This window comes from Ochotona princeps, chromosome 16 (assembly GCF_030435755.1).
Source record: "Ochotona princeps isolate mOchPri1 chromosome 16, mOchPri1.hap1, whole genome shotgun sequence".
Lineage (NCBI taxonomy): Eukaryota > Metazoa > Chordata > Mammalia > Lagomorpha > Ochotonidae > Ochotona > Ochotona princeps.
The window spans coordinates 23,197,442-23,220,595 of record NC_080847.1 but is presented as its reverse complement, the minus strand read 5'-3'; the positions used below and the strand labels follow the sequence as shown (position 1 = coordinate 23,220,595).

The 23,154-nt window shown below is 45.0% G+C and overlaps 1 protein-coding gene across 1 annotated transcript; it reads right to left on the bottom strand.

The window, feature by feature from the left end:
• Nucleotides 1-22: 22 nt before the first annotated feature.
• On the bottom strand, nt 23-23,154 carry LOC101524000 (liver carboxylesterase 1). The gene is given in 15 exon segments (XM_004599973.3): nt 23-222; nt 481-553; nt 2,046-2,105; nt 2,108-2,176; nt 4,880-5,027; nt 5,291-5,371; nt 6,874-7,014; nt 8,987-9,025; nt 10,366-10,470; nt 12,334-12,438; nt 13,941-14,094; nt 15,464-15,597; nt 17,911-18,055; nt 19,359-19,563; nt 22,991-23,154. Coding segments are annotated over 15 exon segments (1,674 nt in total). The 5' UTR covers nt 23,043-23,154; the 3' UTR covers nt 23-59.

The following is a 23,154-nucleotide window of genomic DNA, read 5'->3' as shown; positions in this document are numbered from 1 at the left end:
GATTCCTTTAGATTTGTGAGTTTGGCTTGGCCTCCCATTCATCACTCAATATGTTTGGTCTAGGGTAACTTCTCCAGCACCTGCTGGGTCAGAAGCTCAGTCCAGAAAGTTACTTCCTTGTCTTTGAGTCTCTGGGCTGCCTGAGAGATGGCACCAATTTGCAGATACCCTTCCTTCTGGTCATATTCTGGCCAATGGGGCAGCCCGTCCCCATTGGGATTCCTGAAACAAAATCAAAGAAAAATTATTCAAGGCTGATAAGCAACACCACAACCCCTTTGAGGCATGCAAGGGTACCCCTGCTCTCATATCAAGATAAGAGGTGCCCTTCCTCTTATAGAGTAACCTCTATCATTTTGGAGGTAATTTCTTGAAGTAGAATTGGGAATTTGGTCCTCAAAAATCTTAGAAGCTACCCTTTCACACTAGATTTATGTTCCCAATCGTCTAACCCTGCTCCATCTTTGCCATCAGCCTCACCCATTCCGAGCAAAGTTGGCCCAGAACTTCATCACCATCTTGCTGAGTTGGATCTCTTCTCCTGAAGCACCTTCTGTTGGGGCAAAGAAGAAAATTCTTTGTTACTGAATGTGTGATCTAGGAGGCAGCGGGTATCAGCATTAGCATCACTAGGGAGCTTGTAGAAATGGAGTCTTGGCTCTTACTCCACACCTGTTGAGCAACACCTTTATGTTGCTAAGGTTCTCAATAATTGGTCTTAGAAAGAGTGACCTAGCACTTACAATGGGCATACAGTCATACAACTGTCTTGGTCTTCTGAATGCACTTGTCCAGGAATTCAATGTCAAACCTTATTATTTCCTCCACAGCACAGATGGACAAAGTTTTGCCACCCAGGGCCATTCAGATGTTTATACCCTCACTTGTGGGCCACACAAAAAGGCTGCTTTCAATTTATTGAATTTCCAGTCTCACCTGCAGCTGCATTGGCAAGACCACACCAAATGACTTCATGAGATTATATAGCCCAGAGGCTGGTCATTTCCACCCCTGCTCTACCGTAACTCACATTCCAGCATTGCTTTGCCTTGGGATTTTTCTCCATCTACTTTACCCACTCATATTTTCAGTCTGAAAAATAGCAGAGCTACAACCATCCTGAATAGTCTGTCTCTTGGGAAATGCTTAGAGACGTTGGTGGGCTGAGCCCAGTGCAGTAGCCTAGTTAAAGTCCTTTCCTTTCACACTCTGGGATTCCATATGGGCACCGGTTCTAATCTTGGCAGCCCCGCTTCCCATCAGCTCCCTGCTTGTGGCCTGGGAAAGCAGTTGAGGACGGCCTAAAACCTTGACACCCTGCACCCATGTGGGAACCCGGATGAAGTTCCTGGCTCCTGGCTTCAGATTGGTTCAGCTCCAGCCGCTGCGGCCACTTGGGGAGTGAATCAGCAGATGGAAGATCTTCTCTATCTCTCTTCCTCTCTGTATATCTGACTTTGCAATAAAAATAAAATAAATCTTAAAAAAAGAAAGAGTCACAGTGTAATTGCTGAAAGTTAAGGTTTTAAAGGCGTTTGGGAGAAGTTTGCTTTTGACTATTTAACAATTAAATATATTCTAGATTAAATTTGAGCTTGAGATAGATGCAAAAGGAGCTGATTAGACGATAAATAGATGATAGATAGATAGATACATGAAGACTGTATAACTGATTGAGATAAAACTTGAATTTGAGCCATATATGGACTGAATGAATTAATGGAAGAGGGAGGGAGGGAATAAGGGAGGAAGGGAGACAAAGGGATATATTATAGACAGAAAGACAGATACACATTGGATGTGATGCAAAATTTATCTGAATTCTCACCATCCCTTCACTCACATTTGCTCTTTTCCTAAGTGGGACATAGTGGAGGTGGTCTCACCCCAGAGTAGATATGATTCTGAGGTTGGCTATGGCTGAGGGTCCATGAACACTTATTTTCCTTCCTTCAGGTTAGATGAGCAGCATGTTGAAGGCTACCACATCAAGGCGGTGATGCAGATTTCCTAATGCCACCTTCATAGGTATCCAAGAGATTTACCTTTCAAGAATGGAGTTCCCAAAACAGAATAAACCTCATCGCCATGGTCTGCTGTCATGTCTTGGGCTTCATGGCCGATGAGAAGCTTGGGCGATACTGAAATTCATACATGTAGGTGGGGGCCCCTGCATCTGAAAGACACAGACTCATGCATGGTTCATGCTAGCAGACATATACCTGGACGTTATCAACACCTGTGTCATCTCAGGAACCCTCTGGCTGTAAGAACAGGGCAGTGACATCAAGATGTGGTTCTAGGAAGACAAAAGTTGCTTAAGGGAAGCCATGGACATCCTAGCTGGTTGTGGTGGTCCTGGGATTTGAACCTGTTATTGGTGGAATAAATGAATGACTATTGAATGAATTAGTATTGAACCCTCAGTTCACTCCATCTAAAATAACTAATATTAAAGGGACACTAAATGAATTCTCATAAACCCCTTTCACTAGCATGAATGCATAAGCCAGAAACTATATTCATACTATTTACACATGGGTGTACTTCATTGTATTCATTTTGAGAATAACCACAACATAATAGATTTCTCTTGTGAACTGTTGCTGAACGTTTTCAGAATTTTTCTCATGTATTCTGCGAGAAGGGAAGCAATGCTCATTTTTTAAAGTGAAGCACCAGATCTGTAAATACAAACTCGGGCAGAGAAGAAGCAATTCGTCCCATATCTCAGGAAATCACAAGATTAGGCTTTTCCTATTTCTGTCACCTCACGTGTTTTACATCCTTCTGGTCCAGGAGAAAGTTATGACATTAAGGCTATAAGATGGTGGCAAAAAAGAGAGAGGTCAGGAGGAGCTGAGCTTGTCTCTCCTATCTCTCTTTCTCTAGTCTGTGTTTTCCTCTCACGCCACCAAAGCCTTCCTGTCCATGTCCAAAGATATCAGCTGTCCCAGTTGTTGGGATCCTCAGAGCCAGCATGCTCCTTCATGGACCACCCCAACAGGATGACTCAGAACTTGGCATAGTTCGTGATGCTCACAGAGGAGACATTGGAAGAGGGAAGAGTCAGCATCCATCAAGCTGGTGGTGAAAGTTTATATAAACTTGAAATGCAGCAAAAAAAGAGAACATTCATAATTTCATTACTCAAAGAACATGAAAAAAAAGCCTGATGAAACTTGTATTCTGGAAATTAAAAATCAAATTCAGGAACAGACACTCACACCTCCCCACTTCACCCGCATCTCACTACTCCCTCATCTGCACCTACTTCGTCCTGGAGAATCCCAGGTTTGGCACTCACTCCTCCATCATCCCTCCTTCTTTCTAACAAACTAGGTTTCAGCTGGCTGTGACCGTAGAAATCTGTGATGATTGCAGCTGTCAACTCAACCAGATGAAGGAATTCCTAAGAGTTGGTGGTACCCTAGTTCTGCACTGTCTGTGAGGATATTCCCAAAGGAAATCAGCATGGGAGCAAATGGATTGAGTGGAAGACGACTGGCTGTCAACATGGCAGAAACCAATCAAAAAGTGCAAAAAGGCAAATAACAGAGCCAGGACACTCTTTTCATGCCCTTGGACATCAAGTCTCCAGGATCCCTGGCCAACTGAATTCAACATGTACACCAGTGACCCCCAATAGTTTGAAGTTTTTGGCCTCAGAATTCCAGTTTCATCATTGACCTCCTTAGTTCTGAGACCTCTGGACTTTGAACTGAACCATGTCAGTGGGATCCCAGAGTCTCCAACCTGTGGAGTGCTTTCATGGGATTTCTCAATCTCCACAAACCCACATATCAGTACTCCTAGGAGGGACTAGTGTTGTAGCTCATGAGGTTAAGCCACCGCCTGCAATATCAGCATTCCGTATGAGCTGAGTCAAGATTCAGCTGCTCCACCTCTGATCCATCTCCCAGCTAATGCACTGAGGAAAGTATTGGATGGTGGCCCAAATACTTGGGCCCTCAACAGCACATGTGGTAGACCTGGGTGAAGCTCCTGGCTCCTGGCTTTGGTCTGGCTCACCCTTGGTTGTTGAGGTAAATTGGGGAGTAAACCAGCAGCTGGAAGACTTACGTCCAACTCTTTTCTGTCTATAAATCTTTCAAATAAACACATATTTTAAAAATACTCCTGGAATGTTTCTTCATTAGTATCTATGTTCTATATATCTATGTCTTCCTCTATACCATCATCCATATTGTTGTATCCATTTGACTGAGTCTTTCTCTGGGCACCCTGACTAGTACGTCTTTGAAGACTCATAATTTGGTGTTTGCTCTCCACACACTAGTATCATCATCACTTCTGATAAGGAACTCCTTCAATGGATCCTGTGGGTACCTCACTCGTATCCCCTATTTCTGGGCATGCCAGCCTGAGATTTGCTTCCAGAACCTATAGCTACTTGCCTCAGGAGTTTCATAGGTCACTAGAGTCTATTCTGTCTACATGTGTGCAGGTAAAAAAAATAAAAAGCAGAGAGTCAACTTCCTGGAACAGCTTTCAGTCAGTGACAGTTGGGGGTCAGTTGATAACTACTCCTGCTCTTTTCTGATGAGAAAGCCCTCAGGTGTGTCTTTTGCTCATTCCCCAGAGCTTCTCAGTTCCAGCTGCCCACAGTTGTCACTTGCTTGGCAGTGCATCTCTGATTGGCTTCTGTTTCTTCCATGTCTCCCTGCTGCTGTTTTCTGGGATGTATCAGACACATCATTTGCATTTGGATTCTTTTTAGAGTCTTCTGCTGGAAAGGGAATCAGTCATAAGACTGCCTTCAACCCGCTTAACAAGTGCCTGTACTTGAGGTTAGAGAACACAGAAACTGAAGCCAATAGTGTCATTGTCCCTCTCCTTTCCACCCCCCAGCACTTACCTCTGTGGCGACGAGCCACGATCACAGATGGGACACCAAACAGCACATCTGAAACCAAGGCCAGGAACTTGTCTAACTTTCTGGCATGGCACTTTGTCTCTCCTAAGTACTTCTCAGTGGCCACGGAAGTCAGTTCCTTAGAGATGTTCTGAAATGGATGAAGAAATGAATCCCGTTCTCTGGATGAGTGAGATGGCTGCCCTAGTCAGTGAGGAATGCTTGGGTTATCAGTGAGTCTCTTGATCCGTGAAAGAATCCCCACCATGGGATAGGGAAGCGTGGGAATAGTAGAAAATGGGGGCAGAAACTTGGGTCCCCATCTTTCTTACTTCATTTAATTAGGCCATAATCTGGGGAAACCTCTAGTCTTTTCTTGGGTCTCAAGCAATTCCTATGATTCCCTAGACTTACGACAACAGGGTAAGATTTCCACAAGATTTCTGTGGCCGTCTCCTGGTCCAGCATCCCTTCAGAGAATGGATATCCCATAGCCTGTTTAAAAAAAGGGGAGGTGGGATTAAGCATTTGTGAATCAACAGGAGTTAATAGAGAAAAAAACACATTGACTAGTGCACCAAGCCAATGCAGAGTGAAGGTCCTTTTAGGTCTTCCTTATGGATGATGAATTGGACAGAACCAGTACAATACAGATAAAAAATGTCCAGCAGAAGCTATTGGGGACCTTTGTTACATAAATATAGACTTGCCTATTTATCAGGCAAGAACATTCACAATGGTCAGCTGGGCACAGAGGGAAGGTGTAGGATAGTCAGTATTGAAGTTGAGGACTCTGGGACAGAGTGCATAGATCCCACCGTCCCAGATGGCTGAGAAAACACCAAATCCTGCCATGAGAGGTTCAATCCTTTAGGGATGTCTTTCTGGAGTGAGAACTAATGTCCAAACTTATATGTGCAAAGGCTTGACCCAACTCTAACTTAGCTTCTAGATGCTAATGGTTATGGCTGTAGGATGACCCTAGCCTCCCTTAAAATGCCTGCCTGAGAAAGCTCAATTCAGCCAGGAGAATTTATTATTTAATCTAATCCTTTCTTATCTCAAAAAGTTTTCAATTACACCCATTTTCTATCTTTTGAGATGTTCATCTATCATCCAAACTGTTTCCTGCAGGACGTGAGAGAACATTTTTACTTAACCTTTTTGAAGACTCTGGAAATGTGAACACATGAAGTTAACTGTGGGTGCTCTCCCTAGTCTTTGTCAGAGGATAATGCTCTGGCTCAGCTGGTTCCTTAGTTAAACCTATACCAGTGCTTCTCATAATCAATGCGAGAGAAGCTTGCTTCTCCTGAAGACTTGCATGCACACATACATGCTCAAGGACTATCCCCTTCATACACATCCACAAGTGCCTTCCCTTTACACTCCACACATTTAAATACCTCCAGCATCTTGTTTCTGGATTTGAGTTAAGCTAATGCTTCATTTTTATCCCAAGTATAACAATTGCACTCCACAAAATCATCTCAGTGCTTCAGCTATGGTATAACTTTGCTTATGCTTGGCAGGGAAGGCACTCTTCACTTCTAGAAATCGATTTTAATTGAGGAGGAGGCAGCTTACTCTAAGTTCTCCCACAGAGGTGACCAATATGGAGAGGCATGAGTTTTGTAAAGGTTTACAGGCACTCATGCTTGGCAGCCTATGTAATAACCTGTTGGGTCACAGGCTTGCCTCTCCTTAACTCCCAGTTCCTTTTCATAAATCTAACCATTCTTTTTTTTCCCATGTGGACAGTCGTTTTCTTTCTAGGCTTTCCAGCCTTGCTGTGTCAGGATCTTTAATGAAGAATGACCAAAGAGTGTTTTGTGAGAAGTGTTTGCAGGAATAAGCCATCCAGTGTGAGTGCTGATCCATCCCAGAGAAGGTTTCTAAGACAGTGTCACTTCATGTCGTTAGGGACAGCTCCTTTGAGAAAGAAGAACTCTGGGGACAAGAGGTTAGATGGGTCTAAAAGGCCTACACATTCTCACCGTTGGAATATACCAGCCAAACTCTTGCTTGTTGATTCCCACAATGTAAGGAACCCTGTTGAATTTCTTTTCTGCCAGAATCTCTTCAGGTGCCTTGGGAAGTAGCACTCCATCAATCACAGTGGGCAGGAATGGGTAGCTCTAAGGTAGAAAGGATATTAGATTTGTGACCCTTACCTCATGTAACTTTCACAGTACGCTGTCTGTGATTTGAGGACAAGGCTAGCAATATACTTAGGGACCATGAACAGTGTTCAAACTTAGAGTCCTGAATAAAGGGGTGTGTCTGTGTGACTCCAGGAGGCAGAACTTCAACCATTGCTAGCAGGAGGAAGACAGCAATGCAGGTGGAGGAGAGGATGCGAACCTCCACTCATATAGATAGAATATATAGAATTCTATCTATCTTCCTTACCTATCACCGAATCTCATTCTTCCTGGTGTTTCTGTCTCATAGCAGTGGTAAGGACACAGAACCCATAAATACAGCCCTTACTGCAAGGGAAAACACAGCTTCTGGCTGCTGATAGCCTCTGTTCACATTTTATCAACCTTCATGTGTAGGTCTATCTTTAAACACCATACATAATACAAAGTTCTAATAAAGAGTCCAACACCAGCCAGAGTGTCATTTTCAAGACCCTGGGCAATGTGCCTGTGCATTCCATTGGTTTTCAATCTCACAACACTATCCGCTAAGATTTTTGGATATTCCTACCATCTCATGAATCCACAAATTATGGTCTTTTCCCTTCCGTTACACATTGAAGATGCCACTCTAGCAGTATCCAGAAAGATCTAATGCACATATTGACAAGTCTCCTTTTCCTGGTTTTCCTTTTGGGATGCCCTGTGCTGTCAGCTTCTCGACACTGCACTCACAGCCAACATGCTGTGACTCCAGCCAAATGCTGTGTGGGACACATCAACAGTTACCTGGGTATAGAACACTAGACAGTACATCACTAGACTTGAGCATGTCACACAGGAGTCACATTAAATAGATAAAACAGTTTAAGAACTGGACAAAAATACAAAAATGTGGCACTAAATAACCCACAAAGAGGGCACTTCTCAGCATGGAAGATGAGCAAAAGGTAAAGCATCACGCCATCTGACCTCACATGGGAACATGAGCATCACATGACTCCAACGTCTGCTCTGTCCATGCCTGTGAATTACCTCCTCAGAACTACTCATTTCATTCAAGATAATAAATACATTTGAACGAGTAATTAGCAAGCACAGAGTCCATAATTAATGAGGACTAATCTTATCTGCCTCCAACAGGGGTTTCTGGTGAGAGAGGGTTTGTTCCAACTAAGTGCATAGCTAGCTCCTTACTATTCAAGGTACCTACACTGAGACTTGATTCCCCATTAGACATTGGACCCTGAGTTAATCCTCTCTAGACGGAGTTGTTAGAAGAGCAAGCCTAAGCTGTGGATTGATCTCAGGCTTCTTGTCATCAACATGATTCCTGTCATTGCAGTGCCCTCCTCAGGTCTCACCAGAGCTGAACTGATGACAGTGACACGCCCCTAAATGTCCAAGACTGAGAGCTGATTAAACTTCATTTCTTCATAAAATTGCAAGACTTGATGATTTTCTTACAGTAATGAAAATGGACTAATACAATAGTTGGGGAGACTAAATGACTCAATAAATTGTGAATGTTCAGCATAGTACCTGGTCCTGAGAAGGGGCTAGAGAAGGTGAGATGTCATTTATTGGTAGTGTTAGGGCAGAGGCCTCATGTAAGCACCATCCTTATAATCCATGGCCTCTGTGGGCCTTATTTTCATATCTGGGTAGTGTATGGAAGCAGACAACGATTCGAACCTTTTGGTTTTTCTACCTGTCTCTGTTCTGCAAAGACTGATAAAAACCCATTCTGGCTGTTTACGTAAGTTCTGTAAAGAGAACCAGATCAAGGACATGCAAAGCCCTAATCCAGTTTAACTGGGCTGACAACAGAGAGTGGGAGCAGGAGGCAGTAGCTGCTGCCCCAGATAGGCCTATGCCGGCAGAAAGGAGAGCCATGGAGAGTTGGCAAAGGATGCTCTTACCTGCAAGAAAGACACATTGCTGGCCATGTGGAGCAGGTGCTTACCTGTTTGGGGTCTCCAAGTAAGTTGAGAGTGAAAAACTTCTGCAAAAACAATGATAGAAGATGTGGTGAGAAGGCTACCTGGGGGAAAGCTGATGATGTGAGCTAGACACTTGAGAGTCCATTGCTTCTCATTGCTTTGCAGACTCCTTTGACAAAGGCTTTACTGGACAAAGGTGAGGGTCGAGAGATGGGTAGGCATCAGTAAGTGCAGGACAGCCATTAGGAGCGAACACAAGGGACACTGGAGCTCTGGAGAGGTTGTTTATTGCTTTATCTTCCCTCCCAGAAGGGGATACTCTTGTGCCATATGTAGAACAGTTAAAACAGTTGAATGTTTCCAGGCATTGAAATCAATTGTAGTTGCCTCATTGGAGCCCAGTCAACAGTATCTTTATCTGACAGCAATTATATCTGCTACAACCTTCATATAGACAGGCAGAGTCCAGGGCTAGCCACTACTGACAGTGGTTTCCATTGGCCTGGATTTTGTGTGTTCGCTGGGTGTTTGTCTTGCTTAACAACACTCTTCAAATGTCACTTTCCCTTGGAAGCTGCACAGCTGGCCATAGTTGATGTGTCCCTTGCCCTCCACTTTCTACTCCCAGCTCAGTCCAGTGGGTATGAGTGTATTTCTCACTGAACAGTTCTTTGTGAGTAAAGACTATGTTCTACTGAAGCCTTCCTCACCATCCCTGATAACAACCCCATTAGAAAATTTGTATGGATGGATGGATCAATGGATGGGAGTTTTCAACAGAGTTTGGGTGAATCATATGTGTACATGGATAGATGGAGGATAACCAGCAGTTAGGACATGTATAGATCATTGCTTTTAGACAAATGTACGATGGATTAAAGATATTTTATGACTTAATGATATTTAGATGATTATTACATTATTAGACTAGAGAATGATGTCAATGGATTGGATTGGTTCATCAATGGGTGGATGAATCACAAGATGGTTGGACAGATGGATGCACACATGCATATAAGGAGGAATGGGTAGATGATAAAGAAGGAATGGGTGGTTGGCCAAGCGACCTAGAGTCATAATTGAGGCAAAGTCTCAGAAAATCTAGAGAATGGGCTATTACACTGCATAATTTATGTATTTATAAACCAGCAAAGATAATCTGTGACACATTTCAGAAGCTCTCTATGATTAATATCTCCAAATGCAACATTCAGGATGACGCTTGCTTTGGACATGTTTACTTGTTATTTTTGGACTTCAGACATTTGAAATAGTTCACAATGGAAAAGAAAAGAAAATTAAATTATACATTGACATCCAGGTGCTGACATTGTACCAGGTAATTTTTGAGCAGTGAAGCCTGAGACCCATTTCCCAGGATCACCTGAATGGGCAAGCTTACCATTTTCCATGTTGCCTCCAAGAGCTCATTCTCTGTCTTCTGACGCAGGCAGTGAACCAAGGCATCTGAGGTTGTACTGTTACAACCTGCAGCGATAGCAACTTGCTGCAGAGATCAAGGGCAATGACACAGTTCAACTGTGATGTCCCTTCCATCCATTCATAGCAAAGAGGTATCATATTCAATGTCCAACTTTCGAAGGCTGTGAAAATACACTAGACAAGCAGTTGTGGGCTCTTGGGTTTCACAGAATATTGCTTCTGTTACTAATTTGAATTGTGACACGAGCCAATTACAATCTCCAGGTCTCCATTATCTGGTCTCTATTAAATGAGAATAAATATCTCAAAGATGAATCAGAGACAATGCAGAGTGAATTAAGAGCATGGAATCCTGAATGCCACAGTCCAACTTCAAGTCTTGCCTCCTGTACTTCATTAGCTATTACACTTCAGGCAAACCACTACATTTCTCTGCCTTAGTTTCTCTACCATAAATGTTGAGATATTGATTGCATTTCTCTTTTGAGATAAACTAATATGTGTGTAATACTTAAGAGAACACTGTGTAACTAGCATACTAAATTGCAGGATTATAGCACCCTAGAAAAGAAGGTTAATGAAAAGAAACTTAGGAAAGCATAGAATGTCACCGAAATACGAGTGCCAAGAAACTAGCATATTGGCAATCTCAACGCATACTTGAGGTTCAGTCATAGGGGAGGTACTGACAGCTAGTGGCAGCTTTATGGTGGTGGGGTCAGGGTGAGCATGCAGGCTGTTCCAGGGTACAATCTAGAATCAATGCGTAGAGGGGAAAAAGTGATAATGAGCAAAACACAAAGAGTCTGGATTCCCTTAATCTTGCTAATTTTGGCTCCTAGTTATTTACAAAGTTCAATCTTGCTCCTATCACTTTTGTTTCCTTAAAAATATTCTCTCTCCTTGACTTACTCTTGGTCACATGGACATCTGCTGGCATGAGGAAAGGATTCTTAAAGCATTCTCGTAAGTTTTAAACATTTCCCATCCTACTTTATCTGTCCCTGGGGTATAGATGCTGTACCCAACATCCCGCCAACCCTAGATTTCACAGCAGTACCAACATTCTCCACGTCATTGGCTCCAACAGGTGCTTCTCAGCAAAGCCAATGCTGTTGATCACCCATTTCTTGGGCTTGCTCTTACTCTCCAGATAAAAGTGATAAGATCCTTTCCATGGATCCCTGACAGGCCTCTACCCTCAGATGACTCTGGTTTCTACTTGCTTTCTCATCTCTGGCCAAACCAACCTTCTCTCACTCTCTTACACTCAAAATACTTCGTTCTGCCACAGGACACATTTGTAATCTTGATGCATTGGTTACTTTGACAAGAAGACTTCACTGATGCTCTCTCGCTATACCTGACCTAGATGCTCTTTAAGACTCTGTTGTTACACCGGACTTTACTTCAATCTTTCCTTTATTGTTCTTGTTACAATTGACATTTACTAATTCATGTGCTGTTGAAGTCATTAGTCAGTCTCATCCAATAGAGTAGAATTGTACGAGGTCATTACATGTGTAACAAAACTATGTATTGGATGAATAAATGAATCAGTAAAATAAATTCCCCCAACAAAGGCCCCCAGTGAAGATCTCCAGATCCAAATCAACATCCAGTGAGATTCAGACTTTGAGACTATCACGAAATACACACCATGGTCCAGCCACACATCTTGGCTCACCGAGACAAGTGCAGTTCATGGACAGTGCATTGCTCTGGGAGTTCAGTCATGCATGAAGCTCAACACACCCTTCACAGCAAATCACATCTACATTCTGCAGACTTTGTTTTGTTGTAGAATTAGAAGCTAGGGCATGTGCTTCCTTATCCTGCTTCTTCAGTCATTCTTCCCTCAGAAAGACTCCTGAGACTTGTTGAGAACAGAGCATAACAGACAGGTGCTCTCTGGGGAGAGATCTACCTTAGCAGCCAGTCTAGTGTCCTTTCTGAATAGACAGGGAGTGAGGACCACGCCACTCTCAGATATGGCCTGGTGGAAGAGGTTCTTGGCCAACGAAGTTAGAACCTGGGAAGGGGAGAATTCATACCCGACTCATGGAGTGGTTCGGGGCTGTGCTTGTACTTCAAGTCTTCCTTCATCTACAGCTCTGTGCTAGGCCATTCCCTTGAGATACAGGGATCTAAACCAACTTACCAAGCCTAGCCTACTTCTTAACTCCCTTGGGCCAAGTTTCTCCAAGAGAAGTTTAGCAGGACAGAATCAGAAAAGACAGCAAGGGACAGGTAACAATGTGTAGTACCTGTTCATTGTGACAATCAGAAGTATGCAAATGACAACCTGGAAATTCCTAGCCACAGATTCTGATTCAACACTTCCGTAAGTAAGAACTTATCTTAAATTGAAATCCTATAAAATCATAAAATTATCCATAAGCTTTTATGTTGGAGGACATATTTATATTATATTGTGGTATTGAGAAAAGATTTTTGTATAAGAAGATAGATGGTAGATGGAGAGGTAAACAGATAAATGCTAATAAGCAAACATTGGTAGAGAGAACACAGACAATAGATGATAAATATAGGATAGACATAAAGATAACAGGTGGTAGGTGATTAAACATTAAACAGATTATATATAATAGGTGGTTGATGATTAGATACATAACAATAATGAAATAAAGACTAGGAAAATACATGTCAAATATTTACAGTCTCTCCTTGGGTAGTAGGATGGTGTGTGCTTTTTTTCTTTTTAGGGTTTACTCATTCTGTTTATTTCCCTATATTGTATAAACAATTTCCCTCGGAGTATGTAGCTATGAAACCAATACGCATTCAAAAAATCACAGTAGTAGGACTAGTCCTCTTATGGAGGGAATTAGAAGCAGTTAGAGGGTTTCCTGTAGTTCCCAGCACTTCTCTAACTTCCCCCAGTGTCTCTCCAGCGTCATTACCACAAACCTCACACCCCAGTCTGTGTTTATCCCATATCGCCTGTCTTATTTCCCTCTTTCCTGTAAGTATCCCTCTCACCTCTTTTTCCCCTTCCTGGACACCTCATCGTCCAGTCCCAGAGCTGGCTATGTTCTCCTTTGGGTGTGGACAAGCCACCTGATCACTTTGGAGGAAGCTCCCTGCCTGCTTCTAAAAGCTGCAATCCTTAACACGTAGCTCTGCTTCCAGCCAAACAATAAGCTGCCCATCAAAAGCTCTTGACTCATCTTACTCAAACTTTATGCCAACTCTTCTGCCTACAAGAAGTGAGATGATTCTTAGCATTGAAAAGATTAGGAATGAGAGAGTGACCTGAGCCAATTTGTAAGAGGACTATCACCACGGAGGCCCTCAAGTGGAGCTTCTAACAGCTCCAGCACTTTAAAGTGAGTCCTGAGCCTCCTTTCAAAGGACGATTTGGTCCTTAGCACTTCAGCTTTTGATGCTGTGCAGTGAGCAGAGTCTGGTGCGAGTGCAAATCTTGAAGGTAAAGGTAGCTATAAATAAATTTTTTGGTCTTTAAGAAAGTCCATAAGTAGCTGCATCAAACCTGGTGCCAAGGATACTTACAAGAACAGAGACACTTTCAGCTCCTGCTGACTCTCCAAAGATGGTCACAGAGCCTGGGTCCCCTCCAAAGTTGACAATGTTGTCCTGGACCCAGCGCAGTGCAGCCACCTGGTCCCAGTGACCCCAGTTCCCTCGGCTGTGTTCATCTCCTGTGCTGCAAGTGAAGAGAGTGGGAATGGAGATAAAAGTTGTCATGGCCAGATACTAGATCACATGTCAGATAGGGCTTGCCACGGCTTGGATATGCTTATTTCTTCCAATGATTATTGTACTAGAGGCTTGGTCTTCAAAATGGCAATTATGGGAAATAGTAAAACCTTTAATAAGTGGAACCAACTGAATGGGTTGTTGATATTTTGTCCTTGGAAGTAACCAATGTGGTTCCTTCAGGGCCCTTGCTTGTTGCCATCACAGAGTTTTTATGAAAGAGAAGGTAGTCCCTTATCCTCTCTCTAGCTTTGTATCTCATCTTGTGATCCTGCCATGCTGCCATTTTTCATGATGTAGTTTAGCCAAGGGAGCCCTCACCAGAGCCAATGCAATGCGCCCTGAAATGTCACACTCCAAAGCTATGAGTTACAGAAGCTGTTATACATAAAGTACCTCATCTTGGGTATCTTGTTAGAACTACAGAAAAAAGGCTATCGTAGAAAATTGGTACCAAGGAGTGGAATCATTGTGGCAACTACTTGTGGAAATATAGCAGAGCATTTTCAAGTGAGGGCAGAATTCAGAAGAGTTGGGGATGACAGTAAGGATACAAGAAGTTTAGAATGCTGTAAGGGGAGGAAGAGGGGCAGTTCTGGTGAGGGCTCAGAAGACAAGGACATTTGGGGAACTTGACTCTGATGGAATTGAATATTTAATTGGGGTTGGAAGTACATGTGACCCTGTTACACCATCACAAAGAACTTGCCTGACACCATGCTCTAGGATTTTACTGAAGATCAAAATTTCAAATAGAGAGTTTTCAAAAGAACGGTGAGATCACCTGGTGATTCACAGAGAGGGAGTGGGGGCATGCAGAGACCTGAAGAAGAGGGTGGAGGAAGAGGCAGGACCAGCAAAGGGGCTGAGAAAGAACAGCCTATGACTGGCAGGCTTGAGCCCTTCCTCCTGCTCAGCAGATCTGAATTCTTCCCCTTGGTGCATGGAACTCATGTACCTGTCCACCCATCAGCCATCAAATTCAGGTCCCTGATTGTGGCCTGGGAAGGCAGTGGAAGATGGTCCAAAGCCATGGGACCCTGCACCCACATGGGAGACCTGGAAGAATCTCCTGGCTTCTGGTTTCAGACCGGCTCAGCTTCAGCCACGGCAGCCACTTGGGGAGTGAACCAGGAGATGGAAGATTATTCCTTTTTGTCTTTCCTTCTCTCTGTAAATATGCCTTTCCAATGGAAATAATTAAATCTTTTTTAAAAAGACACTTAACAAAGGTCTGGTTGAAGGTTGACATGACTAGAAATAGGTCCTGGCATCTTCACCGTGGGACCACTGCACAGGAGACTCCAGCACCTTACCTGAGGAATCCCCAGATGCCCAAGCGATACTGAATGATCACCACCACCACATTTTCATGGGCAGAAAGAGCCAGACCATCATAGATCGATGCACCACCTGACAATAACCCACCTCCATGGATCCACACCATGACCTGGATGAGAGGGAAGAAGCCATACAGGTTATAAGAAACAGAGCTGAGAAGGATCTCAGAAGTTGTCAGTTTGACTACCAAACTCTGGGTCTTAACTCAGCTGGTTGTTACCTCATGCCCACCAGTGTTCAACAAAGTTTCAAAGATCAGTCTCTCTCTTCTCCCCAGCTCTCCCTGTTGGGGCCAAGACCATAAAGCCACCCAGCGTCCCTTGGCAACCTCTGGCTTCCCTTGGCAACCTCTGGCTTCCCCTTCATCACTAATGGCCACCTCCTTCCAAGGCTTTCCAGGTTGTCAGTGTAATTATGGGAATAGAAAAGTCCAAATCGTCATGTTCTACTCAACACTTCTGTCATCCATCTGCCTGGACCATTCTTCCAGCTTAACACACACTGGGTCATATCATTGAACTCGTTTCGGAGTGAATTAAGTTTTCTCTGTGCATCAAAGGAGCACACAGATCTCTGAGTTTCTTTTCCTCTTGTGTCTGTCTTCTGCCTCCCCTGTATCTCCTAAGCCCCATCCACCTTCCAGTGCCCTATCCTAAATCTACCTGCTGAGGAATTGCTCAGTTGTTTAACTCCCATCACTTGAGATATTACTTTGTGCCAGAGACTGCAAGATTCAATCATGAGAATGAACACTGTATATAATTCGTGATTTCTACATTAACCAGCTCACATGTAAGCGTAGAAGAAGAGTGGCTAGAATAATATCATTGTAGTAATAATAACATTGCAATAATATTGTTAGTGAAAAAATGCACAACATGACTTCTGTCACATGAATTGTTGCAAACATCTTGACAAAACAAACCTTCCATGAGATAGGTGCTGCTATTGTTCCATGTCACAGACAGAGAGCTGCCCAAGCTCTCACAGCTAACAGGTGGCTCAAGAGTGATTGAGTAGTGTGGCTGCAGTTCCACACATGGAAATTTCCTCCTGCCCAGAGCCCATGTCCACTGCCCATGCCTACAGCAAGTCAGTTGACTATAAGAGTAGGAGTGTGAGCATCTCCCTTCAACTCTGTTGTATCATCAGTCCCTGCTTCATGTCCTCAGCCAGGATCCAGCTAAACCTGATGGTCATCCTCAAACACTCCTAGGCAATGATCCCCATGCTGAGGAAGGAAAAGCTTAGTTACAGAAGCTAAGAAAGGGTTCAGCTCCCAGTCAGTCTGAGGCAGAGCCCAGAGTTAAATCCCGACCCTGCCTGCCTCCCCAGAGGGACTGTGTCCCAGTCATCCTGAGTGAAGGCTGTGCCAGGGCTGGTGAGCAACAGTGAACTGTTTGTTGGTATAGCCGAAGGGGCAAGGTCCTTAAAACACAGATGAGGGTGCTGTGTTTTTCCTTCTCCCCTAACCAGCAAAGCCATCCATGAATGTAGAAGAATAAAAGCTGGCTGCACAATAAAAGAATAAATGATTGAAGAGATGTGTGGACATTTGTTCCCACCTTGCTGTGCTTTACAAAGCATGTACAGGGACAACTTTCAATGCCAAGTTCAAAACCTCATTTCTCACTCTGGACAGAAATCAGGGTGTGCTCCTGGGAACCTGGCTGGGTGTTAACACCCCACCCTCCTCCAGCAGACCTGAGCTCGTACTCTGGCATCCTGCTCCAGCAGTCTGCCTTATCTCTGCTCCTTTGTTGATCTGGGCAATGCTGACTCACTGGTTCACCAGCTTGTGCCAAAGACAATTACAGGGCAAAGTGAGCCCATTGCAATCTCAAAAGCAAAGACCTTCTAATCTAGCCCTACACTTCTGTCACTGGACAGAGAAAGTTGTCACAGGTGCAACTTGGGGGACAGCGAGGAAGCCACACACATGCTGCCTTCTCTAGTCCATGTCAGAGATTTCTGATTTGATCATGATAAGATATCTTGTCCTGACAGCCCTACTGTGTGAACTCCCTTTTTCTGCCCAGGCCTTAGTTTCTCTCCTTGTAAATAAAGCTTTCACTTTATTGTAAACTGGGTCTGAGTTGCCCTGGATATCAGAATTTTAATGTGGGAAGTAAAAGTAAGCTTTTTTGGTCCTTCCTTTAGCATGAGAGACTTAGAGAAATTAAGTTGTGCATGACATATGCGCCACAAACAGGCTCAGATCACACTGTGTCACTGAAGAAAACTGAACTATGAAAAATTTGTTTCTTGTGGTCAAAGGAAAACCTGGAATACTTGAAAGAACTTTGGCCTGTGACCGCCACCTCCCCTCAACCTCAAATGTCCTCGTTCCCTTTCTAGTCCTCAGCAGAAAGAAGCGTAAAACCTGAACATCACACACTTAGCCAGATAGTCCCATGCTTACTGGCAGCCTGGTTTTCTTCATCAAGTCTGTAGGAGTGTAAATATTCAGGTAAAGGCAGTCTTCTGAGTATACGAGAGAAACGTTCTCCAGTCTGTTGGCAAACACCTCTGAGAGTACTGGCCCTGCCCCTGTGATCTGGGAGCACCTGTGAAGGAAGGAAGATCTGAGATTCAATCAGATCCAGGAAAGGTGTTCTTGGGTTTAGGCTAGGCCTGGCTTGCGAGATTTAAGATTGTAAATGATGTTTCTGTGTGCAGATTCAAGATAAGGGCATAAGTAGGAGATTCTTTGGGGGCATTCAGGTAGGGTCTTTGTAACTCACAGGGGTCTCCAAAGACCCTGCAACATGAGAAAGCCTTGGCATCACTCCCTCCCAGACCATTATGGATGCCCTGGGCAAAGAAGAGAAGGTGGCCCCTACACTGACCATCCTGAGAGATAACACTCCCAGAATCTTCTCTCTCCTTTCAGCTTCTTACTGTGGACTGCAGTGTTACCAGGATTCCCACCTTTAATATGAATTCTAGTCTATGCTCCATACTAACTTCCACAAACCAGGAGAGGACACCCAAGTGGCAGGCACTTACATCCTATAAGAACAGGTTCAGTGGCATCCTCGTGTGACAACCTCAGGAGAGTTACTACGTTCCAGGCCTACCTCTGCCATCCAAATTTCTGGGCAACTTGGACAAGGTTCTTTCCTACATTCAGCTCCAGCTGGGAAGATCTTTATGAGAGAAGGGATTTCTGTAAGAGTCTTACGTCCATGACATGCCAAGCTTCTGTCTTAAAAGCCTGGTAGAAGCAGGAGGGTAACTGAAAGACTGCAGTTCACACTCAGTGAGCAGAGCTACTGATTGTGTTACTATGTACAAGCCCAGAAATGGCCTTATTTCCCAAGGGACTTAATTCCAGCTCTGAATGGCCTTGAGGCAGCAAGAAAACCATCTTCCTGTGAATCTAGGAGGAAATGCACACACTCGTGCCTCAGCAGTGGCGATTGGCTGCCCACTGACAAAGGCCTTCACCACGAACTTGAGGTTGCCCCATAACTCAGCTCCATCCCCCAAACTAAGGAGCCATCCGTGAACTCCTCCAACAGTGATCCAGAGAGAGATTCATCTGTATTGTGCACCCACCTTGAGTCTAAATCTCCATAACAGACTCACCAGGCTCCAGCCCAGGGCAGATCCAAGGGTTCCCAGGTTGAATTTGGGCTCTACTCATTGCAGTCTGGGAACTGTCTGTTCTGTGCAAAAACCTTATGGGAGACACATTGCTTACTTGTGTTACACCAAGGACTATATAACGCTAGAAGGATTCTGGAATGTTCTTGGGGATTCTAGTACAGACAATCAGAGTATTATCTTGGTGTGTGTGTGTATTACGCTGAGATCACTTCTGCCACTGAGCAATGCATGCCAGTGCCAGTCCTATGCATGGCTTACATGGGTGGGTAGGAGGTGGTGTTCTTCACGTAGCTCCATGGTTCTGCAGGCTCTGGTGGTGCAAACCTCAGGAGTCCCAGCGGGGGCTTGGCAAAGGGGATTCCCAGGAAGACAGCCACAGGCTGTGCCACTCCTTCTATGCTGACAAACTTCCCCAGGACTTTGCCCTGCCTGGTGTTCACCACAGGTGGTCCAGACGGCTGCCCTATGGGATGTGGAAAGGAAGAGAAGAGATATCAGAGCAGAAAGGTTTGCCCTGCATTCCAGGTGGGTTTTCCCGCGCCACATGAACAGGTGATTTGACTAAGTCAGCCAAATCTTCCAGACTCAGTTTATCCTTGAGTAATAGAGAAAGGAGGGCTGCTTAAAAGAGCCAACTGGAATTGAGTGTGTAAAGAGCCAACTAGAATTGAACATGTAGCCTAAACAACATGCCAGAAAGAACTGTTGGCAAGCAACATTTGGTCTCCTTGCTAGAAGCTTCTGGAAATATTGACCCCTTAGGACCCTAGTTCTGAACAGAATAATGGGAGAGAAGTTGAACATGAATGTCAAACTTTGAAGGGAGAATGAGTTACAGATTACCTCACCCTGCTACTGGGAAGAAAGTTCTCCTGTCCCAGTAAGGTGTAAGCAAAGGAAGGGAGGCCTCAGGACTGGGTCCCCTGGAGGATCTGGTATTTCAGTGGGTGTGTGTGCGTGTGTGTGTGTGTGGCAGGGTGCACACTGAGTAATGGGGAGACATATGCCATAGAGAAGAGAATGTGTGGAAGCTTGGAGCCAGCACAGGGCCTGCCCTGGGAAGGGCGAGTGGCCTGAATGCACCAGAGTCCCTGGGGAACAGGAAGGAATCCTGAATCAAGCACATCTCAGGGAGGTCCAGGAAGGCCAGACTTGGGGCTTGGGCTTTCTAGAATGGACAAATAGCAGCTGCTCTTCTGGAATAAGATATGAGGGTTCCTAGAAAAAGTTATTCTGGTGTCTAAGCAGGATCATCCACAAGACAGTCCACCACTCAGTTCCTCTGCATTGAATTCATTTCCCCAGTGTCTCCCACATCAGTCCTGCCTGAACTTAGTATGGGACCATAGGGAGTCCACCTGATCTCTCTTTCCATACACAGGTGCCTATTCTCCATGGACCAAGCCAGCCCCTCAAGACCTCTTGTTCTGATTTCAACAACCTCAGCTTGTTTCAGCATCCCTGACAGGAAATTAGTTCCAGCCTCTTGTTTTCCCTCTTATTGAATACAGACCATATGCCAACACCCAAAAGCGTATGGCCAGAATGCAAAGGAATGATCTGGATTTTGTTTTATAGAAGACTATCCAAGGACGTGGGAAATGGCTTAAAATCAGGTTATCAACAGTCTCTGCACCACTGGTTATTAAGAACCAACCCCATAAACATTGATACATAGATTATTTTCCATTGTTCTTGCAGTAACGTGACACCAAGATGAACTTCCTGGGCAGCACATGAGTCAGTCACCAACTTACCATGTCCTGATTCTTGAACTTTGGGCTTCATGACCGTGAGTTTATCAGTTTCAATCTCGCCTGTAAATTGAGATGTCCGTTGCAGCACTGAAAATGACTTTGTTCTATGAGACACTTATGGCCACAGGAGATTTTGAAATCCGTGAGCAGGAAAGAGACTACAAGAGAACTGGCTGGGAGTACTGGGCTCCATGTGGATATGCTTGGTGGGGAGTCAGCAAGTTGTCCAGATAGGATGATGCCAGGGGAGGAGGGCTTTTCAAGACTGGAAGGGGACACGGGAGAATCAGTCACTTGGAGGTGAGGCTGCACACCCTGGGTGTGTGTTTGACCTCATGGCGGATGCCAGTGTGAGAGCAGGGAGAGACTTGAGGACAGTGGTAGTGAGGCTAGTCAACCCCCAAGATGGATAGGAGGAGGGTGTCACTACATCGTGGAGGCCCAGACAGGACAGTGGTGGTGAGCCAGAGGGCTGAGTGCATCGAAGAGGTGAAGGAACCTGGCATCCAAGCTGAAACTCCTGGGCCTGGCCTGTGTAAGCCCAGTGTTCACTTTTGACAGAGACAAAGTGGGCAGAAGCCAGCCTGTTTAGGGTTAAGGGTGGGCAGATGGTGTAGGAGGCAGAGCTTAGCCTGGATGTCACACAGAACACGCATCTGCTGAACAAGCACCACGTGTTTGAAGTGCATTCTTATTCATTACATGGTGCCGCCGAAAGCCATGCCAGCTAAGCAATAGCAAGCCCATTTTACAGATGAGGAAACTGAGGAAAAGGAGACAGACTTTATGAAGACAGGATCAAGAAGGCAGTATCTGTGGACCAAGAAGAATTGTTTCTGGTTAGAAGCAAAGAAGCAAAGGAAAGTTCCTCTCCAAATCTGGGTCCTTTCCTGCTGTATCTTCAGAGACTCTTCCAGAGTCCCACCACCTAAGAAAAGATAGAAATCCAGCTTGGGTCAGAGCCCCAGATCTGCATTCGGGTGTCAGAGAAAAAGCAGGGCATGATGTGCGTGGGGACCTTGGGCAGGTTCATTTTCCTCTTCCAGTCTTAGCTTCTCTGGCTGTAAAAGGGCACAGGTGAGGCTGGTACCATGGCATCATAGGCTGAGCCTCCGTCTGCAGCACCAGCACCCTATATGGGTGCCAGTTCAAACTCTGGCTGCTGCACTTCCCATCCAGCTCCCTGCTTATGGCCTGGGAAAGTATAAAATACATCTTTAAAAAATAGATGAGTAAATAAGGCACAGGTGTGTGATGAGGAGCCATATTACACTTGCTGTCTAAACCATGAATCTATTTCCTTTTTTGGAGGCTGAAATCTTGTTGCCCCTTGGGGAAGTGTGTCCTCCAGCATCCAACTAGTCCAGGACTCCTGCCTCACCAAGTGCTCATGCCCAGAGACTCCATTCCCTGCCCTAATCACCCCGGAGCCAGGTACAGGACAACCGAGGGCAAACTCTGGGCCCCAGAGTCTCCAGAAACAACTCCCCTTGGTCAATCAGCCTGGTTGCATGCCCTCCTTTTCCTCTATGTGGAAATTCATGATGGAGGCTCCTGCCCACCTCCCAAATGACTGGAGCTGAACTGCCTGGGCCTTGCTCCTCCCTCTTCCCTTCTGCCACCCTACTCTGCAAGGACACAAACGATCTTCCAGCGACTCTGCTGGCCTGACCGCTTCTCCAGTTTTCTCTGCAGGCATTGCATGCTACATCATTTTGAACCCTTCTCCACACCTTCTCTGCATCTTCTACCAGGCCCCATTCTACCCAGTTGCGAATCAGCACCCTCTTCCTTCCTCACAGCCTTACAAGGGTGACCCATGCGAGAGGCAGGGTCAGGAGGCACAAGAAGTCTGAGGGTGCACAGCTAGCAAGTGTTGAATCATGCTGCCTCCTGAGTCACTCTATAATGCAGCTGTGAAGTGGACTGACAGTGGAGAAGGAAACACCCTGAGCTCTCTCCTTCCTGGTGCATGCTGGAGGAGGCCAGCTCACTGCCCACCCTGCTCTTTAGTCATGGGGTGTCTATGCTTCATGGCTCTCTGCAGAGTGGCCAGGCTGGCTGACTCGGTAGCCCCAAGTCCTGAGGGAAAAATTTCCACACGTGCCCCTGATGTCTGTATTTCAAACTCACCCCATGCCATAGAAGCAGCCAGAGAAGTCAAGACCAGAACCTGAAGTCCCATTCTGGAAGGACCCGGGAGTTCTCGGGGTGCCTTTGAGAGGCTTTGCAGATCTTTTCTTGGAGCCCTTGTCCTTGCTTCTGCATCCTCACCCCTACAGCCCCATGGTCCACCC